General features: G+C 43.2%; 1 protein-coding gene and 1 pseudogene across 1 annotated transcript in view; one reads left to right on the top strand and one right to left on the bottom strand.

Annotated features, from left to right (window-relative positions):
* Hormad2 (HORMA domain containing 2) overlaps positions 1 to 25394 on the top strand; it is a 77903-nt gene that overhangs the window by 15305 nt on the left and 37204 nt on the right. Inside the window, exons 3-10 of the mRNA XM_090320452.1 lie at positions 5516 to 5657; positions 9376 to 9439; positions 10613 to 10649; positions 12756 to 12776; positions 14201 to 14227; positions 21353 to 21420; positions 24598 to 24749; positions 25068 to 25303. Of these exons, the coding sequence (XP_090176578.1) occupies positions 5516 to 5657; positions 9376 to 9439; positions 10613 to 10649; positions 12756 to 12776; positions 14201 to 14227; positions 21353 to 21420; positions 24598 to 24749; positions 25068 to 25303 (747 nt within the window). The remainder of the gene's footprint in view (positions 1 to 5515; positions 5658 to 9375; positions 9440 to 10612; positions 10650 to 12755; positions 12777 to 14200; positions 14228 to 21352; positions 21421 to 24597; positions 24750 to 25067; positions 25304 to 25394) is intronic.
* LOC150045201 (small nucleolar RNA U3) lies at positions 18838 to 18933 on the bottom strand (annotated as a pseudogene).

Genomic DNA, 25394 nt, shown 5'->3' on the forward strand with positions numbered 1-25394 from the left:
AATATGGACCTGTTAAACCAGGCACTTGCTAAGCACCTTGCCATAATTCAGAAATGTAGTCATCACTTTTAATGAAGCAGTGGAGGCCCAGAGGGGTTCATTTATGCAAAATCTGATGTTCAACACTAGTTGTTACAAATAAAATTTTATTGGAATATGGCTAAACTGGAACTGCTTCAGTTACAGAGTCTGTGGCTTTTTTCATACTCCCTGGCAGACTTCATTGCAAAACTTAAAATGTTTAGTATTTGGCCTAATATTGAAAAGGTTTTGGGCCTTTTCAGGATCGTAGAGCCTGCTATGGGAGCAGAATATGGATTTGAGCTGGCTGGCTGGCTTTGGTGTGTTGATTTTCTTAATCACACTACCATACGGGCTCCCTCCTACCCAGCCACTCCCAGCCACCCTGAGAGGTGCCAGAAATGTCACATGCTTCTTTCTATACTCTCTTCCTTAGTCTAGGGAGACACACACACACACACACACACACACACACACACACAGAGTTGATTCTGGCTATTCAGAGTAGTCATGGTCTAGTGAATGAGTGAATGTGAGGTGCTGTGCTTAGGAGAAATATGGGGTTAGGTTTCCCTGAGCCTCTGCTCAGAACATTGTGTCAGCCCATGATTCCATAACCGGTATTACATCTGCTTCTGTTTAAATACATTTAATGCATGCTGATGACTCATTCACTGTGAACTCAAAGCCAACAGCACTGGAAGTTATGTCTAAATTAAAGTTCTCTAACAGGTGTATTTTCTCCCCAAGGTTTTCGGGAGTCTTCTCAAATTGAGAGCACTAACCAGCTTGACTTAACGAGCTATTCTCAAGGACCCTTTAGGTAGAAAACATAAAAACGTAAAAAGAAAGAAGCACACAGCCCCAGCTAGACCAAGAGATGGGCCAGAAGACAGAGGGCAGCTGCTGTGCCGAGGCTGAGGCCTCATTGCTCCTCAGGCAACCTAGCCCAACTGCGCATAGCTGCAAGGGATATCACACACGTGAAAACCCTGACTTGCAGCGAGTGAGGAGGAAAATCTATACATGTGGCGATTGATTGCAATGCCTAAATAGGGGCTTACTTCTGATGTGCTTTATATAACAAAATCATTATTATTCAAAACTGGGCCTTTTTTTCCTTTCTTTTTGCCAGTCCTGGGCTTGAGCTCAGGGTCTGAGCACTGTCCTTGGACTTTCTCAAGGCTAGTGCTCCACTTGAGCCACAGTACCACTTCCAACCTTTTTCTATGTATGTGGTACTGAGGAATTGAACCCGGGTCTTCATGCATGCTAGGCAAGCACTCTACCAGTAGACCAAACTACCAGCCCCAAAACTGGGCTCTTTCCTTAACAGCAAGTCATCGATATGCTGGAAACAGTGTGGGGAGGTAGAGAGAAAGAGTGAGCGAGAGAGAGAGAGAGAGAGAGAGAGAGAGAGAGAGAGAGAGAGAGAGAGAGAGAGAGAGAGCGCACAGGTACAACTGGATCAGAAAAATATGGGGCTGGGAGTTTGGCATAGTGGTAGAGTGCTTACCTAACATACATGAAGACCCAGATTTGATTCCTCAGTACCATATACATACAAAAAAAATGCCCACACCCTAAGTTCAAGCCCAGGACTGGCAAAAAAAAAATCTTTTGTTTTTACTGAGACCAGATTTCACTAAGTAGCCCAGGTTGGTCTTAAACTTGTCATCCCAGTCTCATGCCTGTAATCTTAGCTACTCAAGAGGCTGAAATCTGAGGATCGAGGTTCAAAGCCAGCCCAGGCACTAAAGAACCTGAGACTCTTATCTCCAATTAATCACTAGAAAGAGGGAAATGGTGCTGTGGCTCAAGAGGTAGGGTGGTAGCCTTGAGCTGAAGAGCTCAGGGACAGCACCCAGGCTGAGTTCAAGCCCCCAGCCAAAAAAAAAGCTTGTCATCCTCATCCTTCTGAGTGCTAGGATTACAGGATCTGCCACCATGCCTGAGTAAGAGGAATAGCTTGCTTCTTTTTGTTGTTGTTGTTGATAGTACTAGACATCAACTCAGGGCATGAATTTAGCTTTGACTGTTCATGGTTGGCTCTGTACCACTGGAACCATGATTCTACCCTGGCCTTTGGCTGATTGATTACTTTGGAGATGGGATCTCACAAGCTTTTCTTCCTGGGCTAATTCTCTCCCCCCCCTCTCCCTCCCTCTCTCCCTCTCTCCCTCCCTCCCTCCCTCCTCTCTCTCTCTCTCTCTCTCTCTCTCTCTCTCTCTCTCTCTCTCTCTCTCTCTCTCTCTGTGTTTAATTTATTGTTTTTGATATTTTATTTCTTGTTCTTTTTAAATACCTCCACCTATCTTCTGGGCTACCTATGAATTTTGATCCTCCAGTCTCAGCCTTCTGAGTAGCTAGAATTACAGGAGTGAGTCCCTGGCACCCCGAAAAGCTTCTCATATTCTATTACATAGTAGAGGAAGTATGGCTGGCAATAGTTGGTTAGTTTGGAATAGATAGTAGACAAGATTTTGATTGTCTCCAAAACAAAGAAATGGTGTATGTCTGAAGTGATGGGTTCAGAGGGTTCATCACGCACTCTGATCTGATTGTTACACGTGTGTACATGTATTGAAATGTCACACTGTACCCCATTAGTATGTCTAATTTACTCTGTGTTAAAACTGTAAAAAGGAGAAATTATTCTCTGCTACACTTTGTAGATATAACTTTTCTCTTTTTCTCTGTGTGCCACTTACACTACTCCCATGTATTCAATAAATGCTTGCTGATAGGTTAGAAAACATTTATCTATTGACTGTGTACTGAGCACTGAGCTAGGTAGCAAGTTCACAGGGTAAATAGTCTTGAAATTGCCCCTCCAGAGACCTGTGGGAAGTGTCACCCTTGCAGCATGAGCAAGGGGTGACTGGGATAACAGGGAAGCATTGAGCCAGTGGAGCATTAGATGTAAACTCCACGGGAGAGAAGACTTTTATCAAGCACCATGCCCACAACCGCATCTCAAAACCTGGAGCAGAATCTAAAATTAAATACATATTTGAACTAAAATGTCCACATTTTTGGAACTGAAAAGAAGTACATTTCTGGCCAAGAGGACTGCTTGAAGCAATGTTTTCCAAACTTATTTGACTAGTCTACACTTAAAGCATATTTTCATTGGGAATGTCTGTTCATAAAATGCATACACAAGTACAACTAAATTAACAGGTCAGACACATCCTTGTAAACCAGAAGCCAGGTCAAGAAACAGGATAAAATTGGTCATTCTCCCCTTAGAGATGATCTGCTTTCCGTCTATTGAAAATGTTTTCTTTTCCTATAGCTTCATTATTTAAAAAACAAAACAAAACAAAACCAAGACACAAGAAAGGGTATCAATGTATGTGAAGTAATGCGCCCTCTATCTGGTGAATATAATGTAACCCTTCTATTAACTACAATTAAAAATATATGATAAAAATGAACTAAGGGAAAAATAGGAAGAAACAACAAGGCCTTTCACATGCCCAAAGTACCATCCTGACTTCTAACAGCCCAGATTAGTCTCTTGCTTTTGTATTCTATATAAAAGAAATCATACAATTCATTCATATCGAGTTTGTTCTGCTTCGTTTTTGATGTGAGAGTCATCTGTGTTGTTAAATGTAATTGCAATCATTTGTTCTCATTGCTACCTAGTACTCCACTGGGACATACGCCATAATTTCTTCATCTAGTCTATTGAGAAGCATTGGGTAGTTTCTAATTAGGAGCTCTTATGATAATGTTGTCATGGACATTCTAATACACATCATTTAGGAGCCATGGGAGAGATGAGACCACAGGGACTAGAATTTGCCAGTTTCAACTGCCATAGCAGGGTACTTGAACTTGAGTGCTGTATGTGCATTGAGAGTGGTAAGAGTCATAGCTAATCAGGTTATTCTGATGATAGTATGGAAGACAGGCTGAATGCTGCCTGCGCCAGTGGCTGCTGCAGTGATAAGGGGTGTGGGAATGGCCTGAGCCCCGGCAACAGCAGTGATCGGGAAGAAGAATGCAGGTCTGACATTCTTTTTCTTTTTTGTGGGTCACGGGACTTGCACTCTGGGCTGTCAGACCTGAGCTCTTCAGCTCAAGGCTACCACCCTGCCCCTGGAGCCACAGCCCCACTTCCCATTTTCTAGTGGTTAATTGTAGATAAGAGTCTCATGGTCTTTTGAACCTCAGTCCTCAGATCTCAGCCTCCTGAGTAGCTAGGATTACAGGCGTGAGCTACTGTACCCAGCAGGTCTGACATTCTTAGGGAGAACTGAGTGTAAGGGACAGAGGGAGGCCAGCGATGAAGCCGAGTCTAACGTGGATGCTATGAATGGGTGCTGAGCCACGTGTTCCAGAATGAAACTTGGGATCCTTTCAGCCAGGGTGGTGGGATGATCTGAGCTTACAGGGTCCATAAAGTGGTCTGGAGCAGATATTCAGAAATTAGGAATGTCTAATGTCTAATGTCAGAAATTAGGCAGAAGCAGGCACTTGACGTCCTCTGTATAGCTGTATCTGAAGCTGAAGAATAGATGAACGCATCGAAAAAAAGAGAGCTATGAAAACAGAAAAATAGCCTGGAGATGGTGGCTCATGCCTGCAATCCTAGCTACTCAGGAGACTGAGCTCTGAGGATCCCAGGTTTGAAGCCAGGTTAGGCAGACGACTTGTGAGATTCTTATCTCCAATGAACTAGCAACATGCTGGAGGAGGTGTGGCTCAAATGGTAGAGTGAAGAAGCTAAGGGACAGCGCCAAGGCCCTGAGTTCAAGCCCCAGGAACTCCCCTTCCTCTCTTCCCCCGACACGAGAGACTGAGCTAGGTCTGTAGGGACAGGTGAAGACTGTTGTGGAGAGGGGCTGGTCAGTGATAGGAGGCCTTGCCAATACAGCAACAAAACACAAAACTGGAAGTGTGTGGAAAGTGTGTGTGAGGGAGCAGGTGAGAAAACAATGGCAGACAAGCAGCTATGTATCCATGAGGAAGGCGCTGGGTGAACATGTAGAAAGGAAATGGGAAGGACGTTACATGGTAAAACTTCAGGCTTGGGGCCGGGAGTTTGGCCTTAGTGGTAGAATGCTTGCCCTGCATGCACGAAGACCCAGGTTCGATTCCTCCATACCACATACATAGAAAAAAGCCGGAAGTGGTGCTGAGGCTCAAGTGGTAGAGCTCTAGTCTTGAGAAAGTCCAAGGACAGTGCTCGGGCCCTGAGCTCAAGCCCAGGACTGGCAAAACAAACAAACAAACAAAACTTCAGGCTTGCCTCACATCTATGGGTCATAGTGAAAGACATTGTTGTTAAGTCTTAACTTACTTGGGTAATTGTCTCTGCCTTTCAGCTCTGCCTTGACAATAAGGATTTAATGTAACATTGAAGCCCTGTTTTCCTTTTCATTACCTATAAATGTGTCAAAGCTTTCCATCTTATCTGTGGTCATGGTGTAAATATGTTAGCATACTAAGGTTTTTCACCTTTGTTTGTTTCTCTTTCCAGGAAACAGTTTTCCCAACCCAGATCACGAATGAGCACCAGTCGTTGATAATGGTGAAGAAGCTCTTTGCTACTTCTATTTCCTGCATAACCTATCTAAGGGGCCTGTTTCCAGAGAGTTCTTATGGAGAGCGCCATGTGGATGGTAACTGTTCAATGAAACTGTCACTGTGGCTACTGTAACTTTCTCCTCTAATTAGCTGGAGTAAACTGATATTTCTTGCATACTGCTCATTCCAACTCACAGTCCTGTCTTTCAACATTTAATTAGCTAATCCATTTCCCATTTTAATTCCATTCTGTTTAGTATTTGTATATATAGCAACCATTAGCTTCTCACTAGTTAGCAAATGGCCAAAGCCATCTGAAGGACCAAGTGTGGCAGTTCTGAGCTCTCCCTGAAACAGCGTAGAACAACTCTGTCTGAGTGTTGAAGACTCACACTATTTTGTACCTCAACTAAATTTGTTCCTTGAGGGTTTTTTTTTTTTTCCATTCCTAGGCTTGAGCTCAGGGCCTGAGCACTGTCCTTGAACTTTCTCAAGGCTAGAACTCTACTACTCGAGCCACAGCACCTCTTCCGGCTTTTTTCTATGTATGTGGTACTAAGGAATCAAACCCAGGTCTTCATGCATACTAGGCAAGCACTCTACCACTAGGCCACACTCCCAGCCCCCTGTTCTTTGATGTTTTAACAATGAAGTTCAAAGGAACCAGATGAGAAGCCCCTCCTTACCATTAACATATATACATACACACAGCTATTTGGCTAGGTATGCAGTACAGGTATTTAGGCAACTATTACTCTAAGCAGTTCTATTCTTTTCTCAATTGCCAGGCCCACTTTTACTTCTTTTGTTTCTTGTGCCTTTAAAGGTATCTTTACATTGTCTTATGTATTCTACAAGCCATTTCTGGCTTTTTTCTTCTCATTATATAAAACAATACATATCTGAGACTCTTCAGTTTTTCAAAATTGAAGCAAATTTGCTTAAAAGGGGGAATGTAAATCATGTTGACTTGTTACCAAAATGGAAATGTCATTTGGAAAATAAATAATATAGCTACCCACAAATTTCCTATTAAGTTGCTATTTTTCAAAATCTAACATTGAATTTATTTTTGTAATGTATAGGGGGGGTTACAGTTGCATTTGTCAGGTAATGGGTGCATTACTTCTCACACATTGATACCCCTTCTCATGTTTTTGTCCCCCTTTCCCTCCCTTCTAACATTTAATTTCTCACATTTGTATTCGATGATTACCTTGGCCTCATTCCAATGGAATTTTCTTAAGCAATATTTGATTTTCATTGAGCATCAATGAAATATATTTGTGCTATAAAAGCAGAAGCATGACACGTGAAATCACAACAACCTCATTTGTATCAGTTATAACCTCTGTTGGTCTGTGTGATACAAATCTATAATTGTGAATGTATTTTCACTGTAACATGTCCATTTATGTGTACAATGCATCTTGATCAGAGTCACTCCTTCCATTCTTCACTCCCTTCTCTCCCATTTCCTCCCAACCCATCTCAAGTTCCATTTTCATGCTCACACATTGAGTATTGTATATATGTAATATATATATATATAAAATATATATACAACAACCATTCCTCTCCCTCTTTTTACCCCTTTCCCCATCAGTCAGCACACATTTATGAATGTATTTATATGTGGCAGATAGTTGCAGCTTTCCTTTGGTTTGGAAGATAGAATCATAAAAGACATGTTTTGGGAAATTAGGTGCATTTTTTAGGTGAATCACCATGCTAGGCCTGGGGGCAGAATCATTCCTTATGGTTTCATTTTTTATGTTTTTAAATTTTATTTTATTGTCGTGGTAATGTATAGAGGGGTTACAGTTACATTTGTCTTGTTTTTGTCCTCCTTCCCCTCCCCCACCCCCTCACAATGGCCTTATTTTTGTGGGGATTATAATGTCTCCCTCTCAGTGTCTGCACTTAAAGTTACACATAGCACTTCCATGTGACTTTCTTTCTGAGAATCTCTTAATGTTATGCCTCTGTGGAAAACTGTGCATGTCCTTTGATAGAACAGGTGGTATCCTAGCATGCACAAAGGCCCAGGTTCAATTCCTCCATACCACATACACAGAGAAAGCCAGAAGTGATGCTGTGGTGCAAGTGGTAGAGCACAAGCCTTGAGAAAGCCCCAAGGACAGTGCTCAGGCCTGAGCTCAAGCCCCAGGACTGGTGAAAGAAAGAAAGAAAGAGAGAGAGAGAGAGAGAGAGAGAGAGAGAGAGAGAGAGAGAGAGAGAGAGAGAGAGAGAGAGAGAGAGAGAGAGGGAAAGAAAGAAAGGAAGGAAGGAAGGAAGAGAACAGGTCGTATCAGCTTTAGCAAAAGAAATATTATGGCAAGGTAAGACTCCGGTGCAAATCAACTATTGATTTCACACTTACCTTCCTTTTTTCCCAAGTGTAAAACTGAATTGACTTTTGGATGGAAATCTGAACTTGAGAATAATAGATGAGGTGGGCACTAGTGACTTACGCCTATAATCCTAGCTACTCAGAATGCTGAGATGAGGATCATGGTACGGAGCCAGCTGGGCAGAAAAGTCCATGAGACTCTTACCTCTAATAATCCAGCCCCCACCCCACCCAAGCCAAAAGTGGTTTTGTGGCTCAAGTGGTAGAGCAGTAGCCTTTTTTTTTATTTCAATGTATAGAGGGGTTACAATTATATTTGCCAGATATAAGGCGCATTACTTCTCACACATTGATGCCCCTTCTCAGCACTAGCCTTAAAAGAGAGGGGGGGGGGAAGGAGAGGGGAGGGGAAGGGAGGGAAGGGAGGGAAAGAAAGAAGTGTGGGAGCGTGGCCTAGCGGTAGACTACTTAGCATGCATGAAGCCCTGGGTTCAATTCTTTGGTACGACATACACAGATAAAGCTGGAAGTGGTGATGTGGCTCAAGTGGTAGAGGGCTAGCCTTGAAGAAAGTCCAAGGGCAGTGCTCAGGCCCTGAGTTCAAGCCCCAGGACTGAAGGAAGAAAAAAGGAAAGAAAGAAAGAGAAAGTGAGAGCCAGTGAAGGAAAGAGAGGAAGGAAGAAAAGAGGGAGGGAGGGAGGAGAGAGAGGAAGGAAGAAAAGAGGGAGGGAGGGAGGAGAGAGAGGAAGGAAGAAAAGAGGGACGGAGGGAGGAGAGAGAGGAAGGAAGAAAGGAGGGAGGGAGGGAGGAAAGAGAGGAAGGAAGAAAAGAGGGAGGGAGGAAGGAGAGAGGAAGGAAGAAAAGAGGGAGGGAGGGAAGAGAGAGAGGAAGGAAGAAAGGAGGGAGGGAGGAAGGAAAGGAAGGGAAGAGGATAGGAGAGAAGGAAGGAAGGTGAAGGATGGAAAGGAAAAATGAATCGATGGAAGATTGTCTCATCGATAAAGAAGTAACAGAGGGCTGGGAATGTGGCTTAGTGGTGGAGTGCTTGCCCAGCGTGCATAAGGCCTTGGGTTCAATTTCTTGGTACCACATAATCAAAAAGGAAGAAAGAGAGAGACAGAGAGAGAGAGAGAGGGAAGGAAGGGAGGAAGGAGAGAAAATAGACCAAAGTGCAGTGTGTGCTTTCAGTGCGTCAGGCATGGTGGTCTTTCACTGGAAGCAAAGCATAACAAATAGATTCTGCTGCCTTGTAAGAGGGGAGATGCTAAACTGTTAAGACAATGGTCATTGTAGACATGGGACTTTAAAAACTAGATACATATGCATTCAAAATATCTCTGGAAGCTTTAAAACTTAAATAAGTTACATAAAGTAATTAAAGGAAATGTTCTATTTGGAATGTCCATTGTCAATAAAGCAGTCGTCTAGGAGATAAAAACAAATTAATTCTATTTTTGCAGATCTAAGCTTAAAAATTCTTCGGGAAGACAAAAAATGTCCTGGGTCACTGCACATTATCAAATGGTAAGTAGATAAACTCCACACAAAAAATAACTTAAGTGCCATAAAAATTGAATACTTTTTTTTTAGCATGGCTGAAATTACCCTTAAGACTTTTATTTCATGAGATCACGTATTTAAAACCATTCCCCCCTTTTTATTTTTTATTTTTTGTCATTGTTGGAACTTGAACTCTGGGTCTGGGCGCTGTCCCTGAGCTCTTCAGCTCCAGGCTACCACCCTACCCCTTGAGCCACAACACTACTCCCAGTTTTCTGGTGGTTAATTGGGCATAAGAGTCTATGGACTTTAGGCCTGGGCTGGCTTTGAACCTCAATTCTCAGACCTCAGGCTTCTGAGTAGCTAGAATTACAGGTGTGAGCTACCATTCCCCGCTGATCTTTCTTTCTAAAGCTTAATTTCCTACAAAGTTACAGTGCTCACTATTATTTTAAGATTCAGCTTTTGCTTTCAATTTTAAAAATAAGTGGAGTGGTTATTCATCACCTGCATGTCAGTGAACTTTTTTTTTTTTTTTTGCCAGTCCTGGGGCTTGAACTCAGGGCTTGGGCACTGTCCTTGAATTTCTTTTGCTCAGGTCTAGCACTCTACCACCTGAACTACAGCACCACTTCTGGATTTTTCTGTGTATGTGGTACCGAGGACTTGAACCCAGAACTTCAAAGACTCTACCACTAAGCCACAGCTCCGCTTTGTTTTTGGTAGCCAAAAACAAAACATGTGATTCTCAACCTCAAAATTGCTTGCCTATTATTTATGAAGTTCTGTGAATGTATTGAAATCACTGAGCCAGGAGCTCCCATCTATATTCCTAGCTACTCAGGAGGCTGAGACCTGAGGATCGTGGTTCAAAGCTGGCTCAGGCAGAAAAGTCCCCATGAGACCCTCATCTCCATTAACAATTCAAAAACTGGAAGTGGAGCTGTGGCTCAAGTAGTAGGGTACCAGCCTTGAGTTAAAAAGCTAAGGGATAGCACCTAAGCCCTGAGTTCAAGGCCCAGGGCGCGCATTCACACACACACACACACACACACACACACACAGAAAAGTAAAACAGTAATCAGTTTAATATACCTTAAACAAAAGATGTAAACTCATCCTGTACTTTGACCTTTTTTTTTTCTTGCCTTGGTATGTATGTATATTATTTATTTATCTATTTATTTATTTTGACAGGATTCAAGGTTGTTTTGATGCTCTGGAAAAGAAATATGTAAGAATATTTTAAAGTTTATTCAATACATCTCTTATCCTTTCACAAAAGAGTTTAGTTCTGTGCCTCCATTTTCATTCACAAAGGGTTTCCTTTGCCTTGTCTCACTGAAGTCTTTCTTGCATCAAGGAGAGAGGAGACCTCCTTTCTTCTTGCACATACGCATATCTTCTTGACCACAGAATTTCCTCTGAAGGCACTGGAAAAGCTCCATAGGATTGGGACAGGGGAGACAAGAATGTGGCATTTGTCACGTTGCACTTGTTCAAAATGGGAGATTCCCTTTGTAGCTATGAAAAGGAACAGGCTTGGGGAATCCATTTTTATTGCTCTTGATTATTTTGGTAACTCTGGTTCACCAGTAGAACCTGTTCTCTCAAAGCAGCTACTGTTATAGTTCCGAGTTTTTAGATTAATATTTAAGTACATCTGATCTCTTCTGCTTCCCTGGACAGTTAAGGTGTTTGTGGAAAAAATAGAGGCTCTAGTCTTATTTGAAGAGAGAAGATGAATATAAATGAAATTTCTATCATTGCTTTCCCCCCTTTTCCTGTCTCTGCTTTCCTTTTCTCCCTGCTGGCTAGTTCTTCAAGGTGTCACATATTTCCTCTCTTCACGGAGCAGGTATGATATATGGCTTATTCAACACTGATGCAGGGACTGAGGAACACAAAAGCAAGAGCAGAAGATCGGTGATCTGAGGTTAGGTGCCAGTCCATCTGTACCTACTGGTACAAAGTGGTGGTACTTCTGTATTTATGGCAGATAGCTGCTTCGAAAGAGAAGAAAAAAAAAACAGTTTGGGCTGGGAATGTGGCTTAGTGGTGGAGTGCTTGTCTGACATGCATGAAGCCCTGGGTTCATTCAAATCCTCAGTACCACATACACAGGAAAAGCTCAAGTGGTAGAGCGCTAGCCTTGAGCAAAAGAAGCTCAGGGACAGTGCCCAGGCCCTGAGTTCAAGACCCCAGGACTGGTGAAAAGAAACAGCTGCTCTTTTGAGGCCCTAAAAATCCTGCTTTTTGGCGTACCCACCATGTTCTTGCTTACCTGACTTAGTGTCTCCTCCCAAATCTTTTTAGGCTGCTCTGAAGTCCGGCAGCTAAAGGTAGCAACTGGTCTGAGTTGCTTCCACATAAAGTTCAGAGTCCTTCATGAGATCTGCAAGGCTGGAGGGGGTGTGGAAGTCTCTCTAGAGCATCACTGCCACCCATCTTCAAGCCACCTAACAGTTAATTCTAGAACATGCCCAAGTCCTCTTGTCTTCACATATCTCCACTCACAGTGCTGACTTATTTTCCAGTATCCTTTTGGATATGATTTGCTTCTCCTGGGAGCTTTTTCCCTCCGCCTAGATTGTCCTTCTGTTTTTAAAAGTGGGTCAGCAGCTCTGAAGTGCTGTTTCATTTCACTGGCTATCTGACTTGGGTTATCTCCTACCTGACACTTCCCTGCTGTATGCTTTTCTCCTGACCTTAGGAAACATGTCCTCTTCCGCTTCTTCCTCCTCCTCTTCATCTTCTTTTTCATTATCTTTGTCATCTTTTTGCACTTTGAATAAAGTAATAATAGTTTCAGGCATCAAATCAGTTACCTGCAGTAACAAATGTTTCCACATAGTGTCACCAGAGTCCTAATCCTGTCCCGTAATATGTTCTGATGTGTTTTCTGGGCTTGAAATTTATTTTGATTATATTTCCGTCTATGTTTGTATATTCTATTATTCTTAAAAATCAGAGAATCTCTTTATCATAGTGTATATATACAGAGGCAAGAGCTTTTTTTAAATAAGACATAGCAGGAATTTTAGATTTTTACTTTAGACCCTTAACTTTGAAAGAGGCATTTAAAGAAAAGATTCTGAGGTATATTTAAGTTTGAGTAAAAATTATTTTGCGTCTCAAATCAGATTGTAACTATTTTTTGTATCCCTCTTCTTTTTTGTGTCTATAGCAGGGGAGCCCCGTGTGGATGAGAGGCATTAATTAACTGCCTCTTTTTTTTTTCTACCCAAATATTTAAATGCATAGCTTGATTAGCCTTCATTGAGAATAACCAGCACATGGTGTGAGCATACAGTAACGCTGGTCTTCTTTTCTTTTGAAGCTGCACATGGCTCTACTCACAGTAAGTGCACACTGGAGGTAAGTAGGCCTCTTCTCCACCTGCAGCTGCCCAGAGGCGGGTGGCACGCAGCACCCCACCCCCGCCCGGCCTGCCCTGCCTGCCTGGCCTTTGCCTGTCGTCTGGCGATGCTTGGACTGTACAAGCTAGGCTCCGTCAGAAACCTTAGTGAGATATTATAAACCATGTCTTTCTCTAGTATAATACGTGCTCGTGGTATGTAGGATATCCTGTCTGTCTTCTTTACTACCAGCTCTCATGGTCTTAGTATTTTGTTCACTTTTTACTTTGCTGATTCAAAGCTTAAAAATTTATTTCATTGTTATTATAAAGGTGATGTACAGAGAAGTTATAATTATATAAGTACGCTCACAGCACAACCAGGGTTTTTTTGGTGGTTAATTGGAGATAAGGGTCTCATGAACTTCCCTGCCTGGGCTGGCTTTGAATGGTGATCTTTGGATTGCAGCCTCTTGAGTAGCTAGGATTACAGGAGTACATTTCTTTTTGGACGATGTTACTCCTTCCCTCACTCTCTTTTTTTCTTTTTGTCTTTTTAAGTTTTATATACCCGGGGACATAACATGATATATTTGGTTAGAATGTGCTTGGAATGTCCTTAGAAAGGACATGGACATGATCTCATGAACAATCTTAGATTAGAAAACATTTTAAGCCATAATAGATTATTTAGACTTTATCTGTAATTCAGTCACATATAAGCAATTTATAATTTTTTTGTCCTGTGTTAATTTTTTTACTAATTTACATTATTTATACAGGGCAGGATTTTCCTTCCTTCTTTTCTTCTTTCCTTCCTTCCTTCCTTCTTTCTTTTGCCAGTCCTGGGGCTTGAACTCAGGGCCTGAGCACTGTCCTTGGGCTTTCTGAAGGCTATAGCTCTCCCACTTGAATCATAGCACCACTTCTGGCCTTTTCTATATATGTGGTACCAGACTTGAACCCAGGTCTTTATGCATGCTAGGCAAGCATTCTACCACTAGGCCAAACTCCTGGCTCCGTTTTCTTTGTTTTTGTGACACTTGAACACAGGGCCTTCTCCCTCAGTGCTGGAGCTTTACCACACCTTCCCTTTTGTTTTTTGCTTGTTATTTGGGGCTAAGAGTCTTTCAAATTTGTCTGCCTGAGTTAGCGTTGAGCCTCAGTCCTCAGAGTTCAGCTTCCTGAGAAGTTAGGATTATAGCTTTGAGCCACCAGCACCTGATAATACCTTAAATTTCTTACAATCAATTTTCTTCGATGTTGAGAATAACAAAGTAAGAGCTCATCCTTTCTCTCACTTGCACTATGTCAATACAGCACTCAATTAATGGAGTACAAACTTAACTCTACAGGGAAAGCAAATTCCATGAGGGGAAATCTAATAAGTGTCAGAATTTAAATGCCTTTTATTTTTCTTTAAACAGCTTTACACAAATCCCAAGGAACCCGAGGTAAGAAGATACATATATAAGTGGGTAGTAATGATGTTTTAGTATATTTACCTGAATTGAGGTTGTAGATTATATATCTAGAACAGAATAATACATAGTGAGCTCTTTTCAGTATTTCATTATAAATGGGATCAATCCTTTATTATAAGAAATATAAAACTGTGTATAGGGTTATTAGGGAAAAAATACTGAATGGAAATGAGCCCGTGTCTTGACATGTTACCATTAAGATAATTCTCTTAATGTGTGATTATCGAAAAGCCTCATTTTATTGTTCATTTTAATTGATTTTTTTTTTGCCAGTCCTGGGCCTTGAACTCAGGGCCTGAGCACTGTCCTTGGGCTTTCTCAAGGCTAGAGCTCTACCACTTGAGCCACAGCTTCATTTCTGGCTTTTTTCTATGTATGTGGCACAGAGGAATCGAACCTGGGTCTTCGTGCATGCTAGGCAAGCACTTTAACCACTAGGCCAAACTCCCAGCCTTAATTGATTTTTTTTATTCTGCTTATAACATTTTTAAAAACTTACTGAGATGTGTCATAGTTCTAAGGGTTTTTTTTTATAGCTAATTTACTTCCCCCCTTGTTGTTTTATGGTCATTTCCCCTTGGAGTTTTACCTCCTCACTTCTCTTTCTAGATTTCTTCCCCTGGCTGAGGCAGTCTACTCACCCTCAAGGCTATCTTTGATGCAAACATCTTTGGCTGCCTGGTGGACACCATCTTTTTCCTTCTCTAACCTCCTCCAGCAGAGGCCTGCGCATGCGCGGTCTACATTGAGTCACGTGGGTGACTTATGCAGATAGGGAGTGAGCTCTTGAGGATGAGGGTCTGGCCTTGTCTTCTGCCTACCAGCGGGAGCGAGTAGTAAAGCCATGGATATGCAGCCATCACCTCAGCACTGCCCGGGTCCTGCGGATCCCAAAAGTGGAGGGAGAAGCTGTTTGCCTTCTCACTTTGTTTTCTTTTAGTCTACCTTATGGTATTGAAGACTAGCTTAAGTGTTTGTAGCTGCTCATATTTTCTTTTGAAAGTATGAACTGTGTGAGGAAGGCCTGGGGCAGTTCTCTGCGTTTACCTGCCTCCACCTTTGCACCTTCTTTACTTCTGGAATGTTCTGTCTCTGTAAGTTTCTTGCAACATTGTTAATATATTTGCCATTTCCTTAGTGCAGAGCTAGCCTTGCTGTCTTATGCTTGCAAACCTCCTAGTTTTAAGTCAGCAGTTTTTAAGGTAGTGAAATGCTCAAATGCTGAGCAACTTAGGCTGAGCTACAGAAAGATTTTAGAGTGGAAAGAAAACCGTTAAATGAGTTTTGGTGCTGGACTATATAGTGATGGGGTTAGGAAATGAAACCTTATTATGGAGATAAATTCCGAGCTATCATTTGACATTATTTTGACCATTTGCATATTGCTGCTTATAATAGGGATCCCTTCACCACTAGATATTCATGGCATATGTTTGATTACTAGAAAAGTTGGTGCTTCTGGGAACCAGTGACACCTACCTATAGTCCTATCTACTTAGGAGGCTAGAAGAGGAAGATTTAGTCATGAGTTGGTGAGACCACTTCTCAATGCATAGCTGAGTACACTTGCGCACGCCTATCTTCCTCAACCTACATGGCAGCCTACAACTGAGAAGACTGTGGCTCTAGGCCAGTCTGGGCAGAAAAGGTCCAAAAGACTCCACAGAGGGAAGCTGGATAGATACAGTACATCCGTGTGTGGTCTCAGCCACGAGGGGAGGCCTGAAAGTAGGAGGACGGAGACTCAGGCATGCCCATAGGTGAGAAGCCAGACCCTGTTTTTAAAATAATCAGTTAAAAACACAGCTGCAGGCATGGCTCAGCCTAGCAATTGGGAGGCCATGAGTTCAGATCTGAGTAAAATCAGAAAAAAAAAAAAAAGTAGCATGTTTGAGGGTATTCAACAACTTACAACCGAGTCAGCACTAGTTCTAGTATCGGTGCTACTGTCGCCTAGCAATACTGACCGAGCACGAAAGCGTCCACAAGGTTACAGAGCCTTAGGATTGCTGATCATCACCAAGACCCTGACATAACTGTCAGCGCTAGAACAATGCTCTCACACACAGTACCTGGCACTGTCTGAAACCGTGCCAAATGCTTGAGTCATATCCTTCGATGCAGATCCTGCCCTACACAAACTTGCACAAACAATAACAATGTCAACATTTACCTGAAGCAAAAATATATTTGGAAGCAAGAGCTGGAGGCTCACACCTTTAATTCTGGCTCCTCAGGGGGCTGAGACCTGAGGACCATGGTTTAAAGCCAGTTTACACAGAGAAGTTTGTGAGACTCTAATTTCCACGAATCAGCAAAAAGCTAGAAGTGGTAGAGCACCAGCCTTATGTGACAAAGCTAAGGGACAGTGCCAAGACACTGAGTTCAAGCCTCAGGACCAGCCTCCCCACCTCCCCCCCAAAAAAAACAAACCCAGAAAACCTCTGGCTTAAATCCTAGATCAGAGGCCAATAGAATTGAGGCATTGCTTCTGTACCTTTATTGTGGTGCTTTTACCCCTGACATTTCGCTCTAGTGGTTCCATGTCTTGAAAGAGATGCACTGAAGAAAGCAACCTAGAGAAGAGTGCCGGTGTGCCCTGCAGAGCTCATGGCTTGGCTGCCACGGCTTCCTGCCATGTTTCTGCCCAGTAGGCCACACTAAAAATGTGCGTGGTGATTAAGTACATTCTAGAACGCACTGGCTTGGGATAGACGGTTAAGGAACATCCCAAGGACACAGCTCTGGCTTTTCCATCTGTTCCTTTGTGCCCATTGGGGGTGCTTGCTTCATCCTTGTGGGATACAATTTTAATTGACTGAACATTTGTTCATTCACTCAATAGATACCATTGGGTTCCTTCATGTGCTTAGTACAGAAAGCACAGGAGTACACGGGGAAGGGGGGCAGGGGGAGACAAGGTCAATGCCCTCTAGCAGCTTTCACTTTTTTTTTTTTAATAGTCAGTCGTGGGGCTTGAACTCTGGGGCTGGGCGCTGTCCCTGAGCACTTGAGCCATAGGGCCACTTCTGGTTTTCTGATGGCTAATTGGAGGAGTCTTATGGACTTCTGTCCCTCGGCTGTTTTTTTTTTTGTTTTTTTGTTTTTTTGTTTTTTGTTTTTTGCCAGTCCTGGGCTTGAGCTCAGGGCCTGAGCACTGTCCTTGGACTTTCTCAAGGCTAGCACTCTACCACTTGAGCCTCAGCACCACTTCCGGCTTTTTTTTTCTATGTATGTGGTATCAAGGAATCGAACCCGGGTCTTCATGCATGCTAGGCAAGCACTTTAACCACTAGGCCAAACTCCCGGCCCCCCTCGGCTGGTTTTGAACTGTGATCCTCAGATCTCAGCCTCCCGAGTAGATTGGATTACCGGTGTGAGCCACTGGTGCCTGGCAACTAGCTTTCATTCTTATAAAGGAAGGATAAGCAAGTGAACAAAATGAGCAAATGCAGTTTCACATAGTCCTCCAAGGGGCTGGGGTGCTGTATTGATTGTAATTGACAAAATAAAGAGGAATGCCTGAAGATTATCATCACCTGGAGAGGGCACATTCCATAGTGTAGCTCTACAGAGACCCCCAATCAGGAAGGAATCTTGGGTGTCTGTGTACAGAAAAGGTGCCATATGCCAAGAGCCTGGTGTTTTGTGAGTGAGAGGGCAAGTGGCAGGCAAGATAGGCAGGGACAAATGAGTAAGTAAGGTCACCTGTGGACTTTAGGCTAAGGGCAGGTTCCAGGAGGACATCTTCTGATCAGTATTTTCTTCCTTCTTTTTGGACAGTACTGAGTTTGAACTCAAGCCTTCACACTTGCAAAACAAGTAAGCCACACCCCAGCCCTTTTTGCTTTAGATAGTGTCTCGGCACACATGCATACGTGGAGTTGGGATTACAGGTGTAAACCCTGCCTCTACCCCTGATTTTTTGTTGTTGTTGTTTTGTTTTGTTTTTAACAGCACTGTGCAGTTTATTAACCATTCAAGTACAGTAGCATCTGGTAAAATTGGGACAGAATTGGGATTGAAAAGTGAACAGATATTCAGCATCTAACACTTTAAGAGAAGCCACGACATACTCTTTTCACAAATGTTTTCACAGAGCCAATACAGTACTAGCCATGAACCCAGTACACCACGGGTACTGAAGTAGAAAAGATGCAACAAGAAAAATAGCTACATTAGAAAGACCAACACTTTAGAAAAAGAGTAAAACACTTTTAGTTTCTCCCCTTTAGCCCCTAAAACAACATCTTAGAGTCTGATCTACCTATACAGTCCTACATCAGCTTCTAGAATATTTGTCAGAAGGGAAAAAAAATAAAACGACACTGGCCAGTACAGTCTTTGGATATTTAGGAAGGGGAAGGGGAGAAAGTCAGTTCTCAGAAGAAAATTAGTCAGCTTCAGTCTCATCAGCAGAATCTTTGCACTCTTTGTTCTTCCGCACCTCTTCCACGTGCTTATCCTTCTCTCGCAAACGCTCCAATTTGGCCGCCATTTGTGCCTCTCGGTTCTCTTTGTTAGCTTCCATCTTGTGGGTCAGTTTCTCCTCCGCCATTTTGCTGAAGTTGTTGTTCTCTTCTGTTGCTTTCTGAAGCTCTTCTTCAGTCCTCTACAGAATCAGTGGAGTTTCTCTAGTCACATACTATAGAAATGATCCCTGAAAGTATAGTCTTGATTTTTATTTTCAAAAACTCCTTCTTGGCTACAGTATAGAAAATAGATCTCAGGTGGATTTGTGTCCCTTGGAGTCTTGCTGGAATATGGAGGGAGAAACAGGCTGTGTACATTGTTGATAGAATGCTTGATGAGAAGTTGAAAGGTGCATGATTGTTAGGTAAACAGCCTGAAAAGAGAGAGAGCTTTTGAGTGAGTTATAAGGAAGGCATTATGTTTTCTTTAAATGTCCCTTTCTTGAAAAGGCAGTCAGTTTGAAGTTGTTAAGGATTAACATCTCCTACAAAACAAACATACATCTTTAATTAGTTACTTTAGAAACCAACTAATAAAATGCAACTGTCCACTGCTAAGAGATCTCATTCCTTTAAAAAATAACTGTTCAGGCCGGGAGTTTGGCCTAGTGGTAGAGTGCCTGCCTAGCATGCACGAAAACCTGGTTTCGATTCCTTGGTACCACATACCTAGAAAAAAAGCTGGAAGTGGTGTTGAGGCTCAAGTGGTAGAGCTCTAGCCTTGAGAAAGTCAGTGCTCAGGCCCTGAGCTTAAGCCCAGGACTGGCAAAACAAAAACAAAAACAAAAAAAACTGTTCACAACATCAAGAAACTAGAGTTTCCAGGTGCCAGAGGCTCATGTCTATTATCCTAGCTACTCAGGAGGCCGAGTCTGAGGAGCACGCTTGAAAGTCACCCTGGGCAGGAAAGTCCAGAGACTCTTACCTCTAGTTAAGCACCAGAAATCCTAAAGTAAAGCTGTGGTAGAGCACTAGCCTTAAGCAAAAAAAAAAGCTCAGGGACAGCAGCACTGAAGCCCTGAGTTCAAGGCGCCGCGCTCTCGCTCTCTCTCTCTCTCTCTCTCTCTCTCTCTCTCTCTCTCTCTCTCTCTCTCTCTCTCTCTCTCTCTCACACACACACACACACACACACACACACACACACACACACAGTGTCAGAGTTGGCTTAGAAGCATGGACAGGCAGGGAAGAATGGACGCTGTTTGCTTGATGGGGCAGTTACAATCAGCATTGCTGGAGAGAGGACGCTGTGTATCTGGCCTTGTGGAGTGAGCATGCTGCTTTTAGGCCCCTGATGGTGGCTCCAATCTTACCCATCTCTCCTATTGTGTTCTCACAGCAGCCTCCTGAGCTTTATTTGATTTTTCAGATGATTTGTCTGGCTTAGTCGTCAGTCTCCATAGAGTTGAGCAGCATAAATGAACAATTCGAGAACCTGATTGCTAATGATTAAGTTGTATGTTAAGGCATTAGGTCTGTGGAGCCGGGTGAGCGAGTGCAAATGGTGACGGAACACAGGCTCTGAGCTGCGCCCTCACCCACGCTGCCAAGAGTGAGCACTGAATCAGATGAAGGACGGGGACAGTGATTATGTTCTGAAACTCACAGTGGTCACCTGCTTCCAGACCACAGTCCCTTTATCTAACTAACGAGGACTCGAGGACTCGTCTCTCACGAGGCAGCCCTCTAACAACAGGAAAGCACATGGCAGTGGCAGCCACTACAGGATTAGAAAACAAGACAGGCAGCCAGCCCTAGGTCCTCCATCTTTTTTCAGTTCTTCCAGTTTCCAAGTCTCTCAATGAAGTACTTCTCAACTGCTCTTGGGGTTTCCAGTCTTCCCCTGGACTCGGAAAGTAGCCACAGGAAGGTTTTAAAATGTAACTCACTCTCCTGCTTAAACTCTTAATAGACTTTTGGTTGATTTAGAGTACGATCTCAACCTGCACCATGGCTAAACAGGCCTCGTCTGTCTCCCTACCACCTCATCTCCTATACTCTCCCTTTGTGTTCTCATCAGCTGCTTGATCTCCCCTCAGGTCCTGGAAGAGTCCCTTCCACCACAGAGCCTCAGCCTGGCAGGTAGCTGCCTGAGGCACCAGAGTCCAGGTCGGCTCTTGACTCACTGACCCTTCCACTCCTCCAAACCCGGTCCAATCCGTGCTTCCCCTCCCCGTACCTACTCACACAATGCATTCCAGAGTGACTACAGCACTTACGCTATCTGAAGTGCTCTTATTACCTGCATTTGCTTATCTGCTCCCCATCTCCCTGACCTGCAGGGGCCTTTTCTGTCTTGTTCATCCTTTGTGACTCCAGTGCCTGGAACCGCAGAGATATGCAGTAAAACAAGTATTACATGAATAAATGAGTTCTCTACCAGCTGTACTACTTTGTATGTAGCAGATACCTCTTTCTCAGTTTTAGTGAAAATGGCAGTATTTGTCACTGAATCTACTTTAGCATAGAGCAGAGAAATTAAGTTATCTTCATAAAGATAAGAAATACTACTCCTGAATTATTGAATGCTGTGAAGCAAGCAGGTATGCAGCCAGTATGTTTCTATTATCAGGATTTCTCTTAAAATCATTTTTTCACCATTTCCTTTGCTTTTCCCCCCTAGAAAGTGACTGAGATATACCAGTTCAAATTCAAATACACAAAATATGGAGCCACTATGGATTTCGACAGGTATAATTTAATTATTGGACATGATGGGAGTAAGTTTTAGTAGTCTAGGAAAAAGTTGTTTCTCTATGGTAAACACTAACAAAACCCTCTGTAAAGTGGAATGTAGCAGGGTGCAAGTGGCTCATGCCTGTACTCATAGCCACTCAGGAGGCTGAGATCTGAAGATTATGGCTGGAAACTAGCCCAGGCAGAAAAGTCTGCGAGACTCTTATCTCCAGTTAAGTACCTAAACAACAACAACAACAACAACAAAAGAAAGCAGAGCTGTGGTTCAAGTGGTAGAGTGTAAACTGTGAACACTATAGCTCAGGGATAGCATCCAGACCCCGAGTTCAAGCCCTAGGACCAGCACAAAAATTTTAAAAAGCGTATGGCAAGCATTTGAATACTTGAAATGGTAGATATAAGCTGGTTGGCATGGAGACCGTGCTAGCTGTCATGGTGGTAGAAATGATACCCAGCAGGCTTCTACATGATGTGGGTTGAAGAACTAAGGTTCTATGGACCTAGTTTCTCCAAACTGTGCTGAGATGTTTGTCTTCTTCCACCACCCTATTGGAAGATTGACCCAGGGTAGACAAACCCATAGCACTATCTGCCTGCTTAAACAACTCTTCTCATCTGCTTTCCCTACTGCCGTTTTCTACATGTGTCCCTACCTACAAAAGACTCTGAAGTACTGTTTAACCATCCCATTGAAAAACTTAGCCAGGCCCCATTGGCTCATACTTGTAATCCTAGCTACTCAGGAGGCTGAGATCTGAAGATCATGGTTCAAAGCCAGCCCATGCAGGAAAGTCTCAAGAGACTCTTATTTCTAATTAACAGTTTAAAAAAAGCCAAAAGTGGAACTGTGGCTCAGGTGGTAGAGTGCTAGCCTTGAGCAAAACAGTTTAAGGACAGTGCCTAGTCCTAGAGTTCAAGCCCTAGTATGGCCAAAACAAACAAGCAAGCCTCCAAGATTGAGATTTATTAATGACAAAGACAACAATGAGTGCTTCTAGTGTTTTGTGGTGGGGCATTGATTCCACAGATTTTGGCTTCAGGACAGCTAGGAAGGCCCAGGGAGCTAAGCACTGCTGATGAGATGGAAGAGAAGAGAAAGGGGAAGAAGTAAGAGTGAACATCTCTGGACAGTGGGAGCTTTCGGTGGCAGTTAAGGGTATCCCCAAAGCCATGATGTTTCAGAGAAACATAAGCAGAAGTTTCCTTTCCCTGCCTCAGCCCCAGGGGGCTCAGGAATTCTTTCTAGGACTCAACTTCCTTAACTGTCCTCTCATTTGTGATACAGACAGCACATGGATGGGAGGAGGAAATTCCAGAAATGAGAATTAAAATATTATCTACATGCGTTAACATTTATATACTTTTCAGATCATACAGCACATTTTGCATGTCTTCTCATGTTAAAACAATTGTCTTTACTCCTGAAAACTAAGATATAGGTACTCTTGACAACTAGAGTACTCTTTTTTTTTTACCAGTCCTGGGCTTGAGCTCAGGGCCTGAGCACTGTCCTTGGACTTTCTCAAGGCTAGAGCTCTACCACTTGAGCCTCAGCACCACTTCTGGCTTTTTTCTATGTGGTACCAAGGAATTGAACCTGGGTCTTCGTGCATGCTAGGCAAGCACTTTAACCACTAGGCCAAACTCCTGGCCCAGTACTCTCTTCTTTTAAAGTTATGTATGCCGGGAGGTAAGCAATACAATACATGGCCAGCTCTTTCAGATATGAAGGAGGTGAGAAGGTAATGCACACTGCATTTCTTAGAAACCAGAGGCCGGCATTGTTTAGATGGGAGTCTCAACTCAGACCTTGTGGGTACATCGTGGAGAGCCATGAGCCCGCGGAGATTGCCTGGTTACCTCGGCCCAGATTAGTTACATTTGGGCAGATAATGCTGGGAGTTGTTTGAAATTGACAGAGGACTTTCAAGTAGTCACTTAATGTCTTCTTTATGAATTAACACCAAGGACTCTGGGGTGGTGGCCCTGCGAAATGGTAGGGAAGACTTCCCAGAAGAGGACACACAGGGGGGTAGGTACTAGACGAAGGGACACAGAAAAGCAGATTACAAGGGAAGTGTACAGCATATGCAAAACCACATGGCAGAAAGGAAACGGGGCAGTAGCTACGGGTGGGGGGGGTGGAAGTGAAGGTAGAGGCGAGAGCATGGCTGCACCCAAAAGGCGTTAGACATTCACTAGCCTTCATACTTGATGCATCAAGGAACTGAAGCTCTCCTCAGGGAAGACTTTCCAGCTACATGGTATCATGGACAGGTACATTTTGGAAGTGGTGCGGCGAATGGTTCTCAGTGTAGATCTGCAGCTGTGGTGCCCCGAGCTCCTAGCGAGGAAGGAGACAAGGCAGGCAGGCAGCGCAGGGCACTGATTGGCGCTGTGCTTGGAGAGGCATACAGAGGTGTCAGTGGATCTCACAAATGAGTGAACTGACCTAGAGTGTATCTAAATACCTTGACCGAGGTCAAGGTAACAGCACAGCTGATACTAGATGCCAGGTCATCTAAATCAGATCCATTGTTCTCATTACTATGACATGTGAGTATTTGAAAGCCAAATAGAAAAATCAGGTCCAATTTTAAATGCTATAGGGACACTTGCTCTTTAGAAATTCTTTGTGCCACCAAAACAGTACTCCCTTAAATGACATTGCAAAAACGATCAACAAAATGTCCTGATACTTAGTTCAGAAATTTTTGACCATGTGTAGAAAGTTGTATTCTTTGTGTATGCGTGTGGAGGGGGGGTGATGATCCTGGGGCTTGAACTTCGTCTGAGTGCTTTCCCTGAGTCTTTTTTACTCAAGGACAGCACCATGCCACTTGAGCCACAGCACTACTTCCCAGTTTTCTGGTGGTTAACAGGAGATAAGAGTCTGTCAGACTTTCCTGCCTAGGCTGGCTTCAAACCATAATCCTTATATCTCAGCCTCCTGAGTAGTTAGGATTATAGGCATGAGCCACTGGCGACCAGCAAAAGTTGTACTCTTTTTGTAATAGATGGCAGTATAAGATTGAAAAGTAATGCTGTTTTTAAACTATGTTTTATGATGTGTAAATAGTTGTATAAGAGTTATCAGTCAACACGTGTGTTTAATGCATCTTGATCAATGTCACCCCTTAATAGTACACTACTGTTTTTATGTGACTGCAGCAGTAATACGAGTATTGACAGTAGAGGAAGCAGTGAAGATATTAAAAGAGCCAGCATCCTCCTGATCCGGAAATTATACTTGCTGATGCAGAACCTTGAGCCCCTTCCCAATGATGTGACTCTTACCATGAAACTCCATTATTATAATGCAGGTGGGCAGAGACCTTTAGTCAAATTCCTAAGTGCTGAACTACTGTCTTACATAAACAGAAGGATTTTTTTTCTTGCCAGTCCTGGGCCTTGAACTCGGGGGCCTGAGCACTGTCCTTGGGCTTTCTCAAGGCTAGAGCTCTACCACTTGAGCCACAGCACCACTTGTGGCTTTTTTTCTATGTATGTGGTACTGAGGAATTGAACCTGGGTCTTCATGCATGCTAGGAAAGCACTCTACCACGAGGCCAAACTCCCGGCCGCTTGACTTACTCTTTTGAAACACCATTTTAATGACTTTTGCCCTTCTCACGTTGCAGTGACTCCACATGATTATCACCCCCCGGGCTTTAAGGAAGCAGTGAACTCACACTTCCTGCTGTTTGATGGGGATCCGGTGAACATGCACGTAGGAATGGTCTCCACTGGCTTTCATAAAATAAAAGTAAAGGTGACCACGGAAACCGGCCGAGTGTCAGATCCGGAGGACAGCACGGCCGAGATTGTCCATCAGGGCCTGGACTGTGATGAGGAGGAAGAGGAGAACAATACTCAAGTAAGGCCAAGTTCTGGTGAGCCTCCGCTGCTTTGGTGAAATGCAGTGGACACTTTTGAACACAGGTCAGGTCATCCAGTAACAGAGTTCA

Source organism: Megascapheus bottae, chromosome 28 (assembly GCF_031878675.1).
Source record: "Megascapheus bottae isolate mThoBot1 chromosome 28, mThoBot2.hap1, whole genome shotgun sequence".
In the NCBI taxonomy this organism is placed as follows: domain Eukaryota; kingdom Metazoa; phylum Chordata; class Mammalia; order Rodentia; family Geomyidae; genus Megascapheus; species Megascapheus bottae.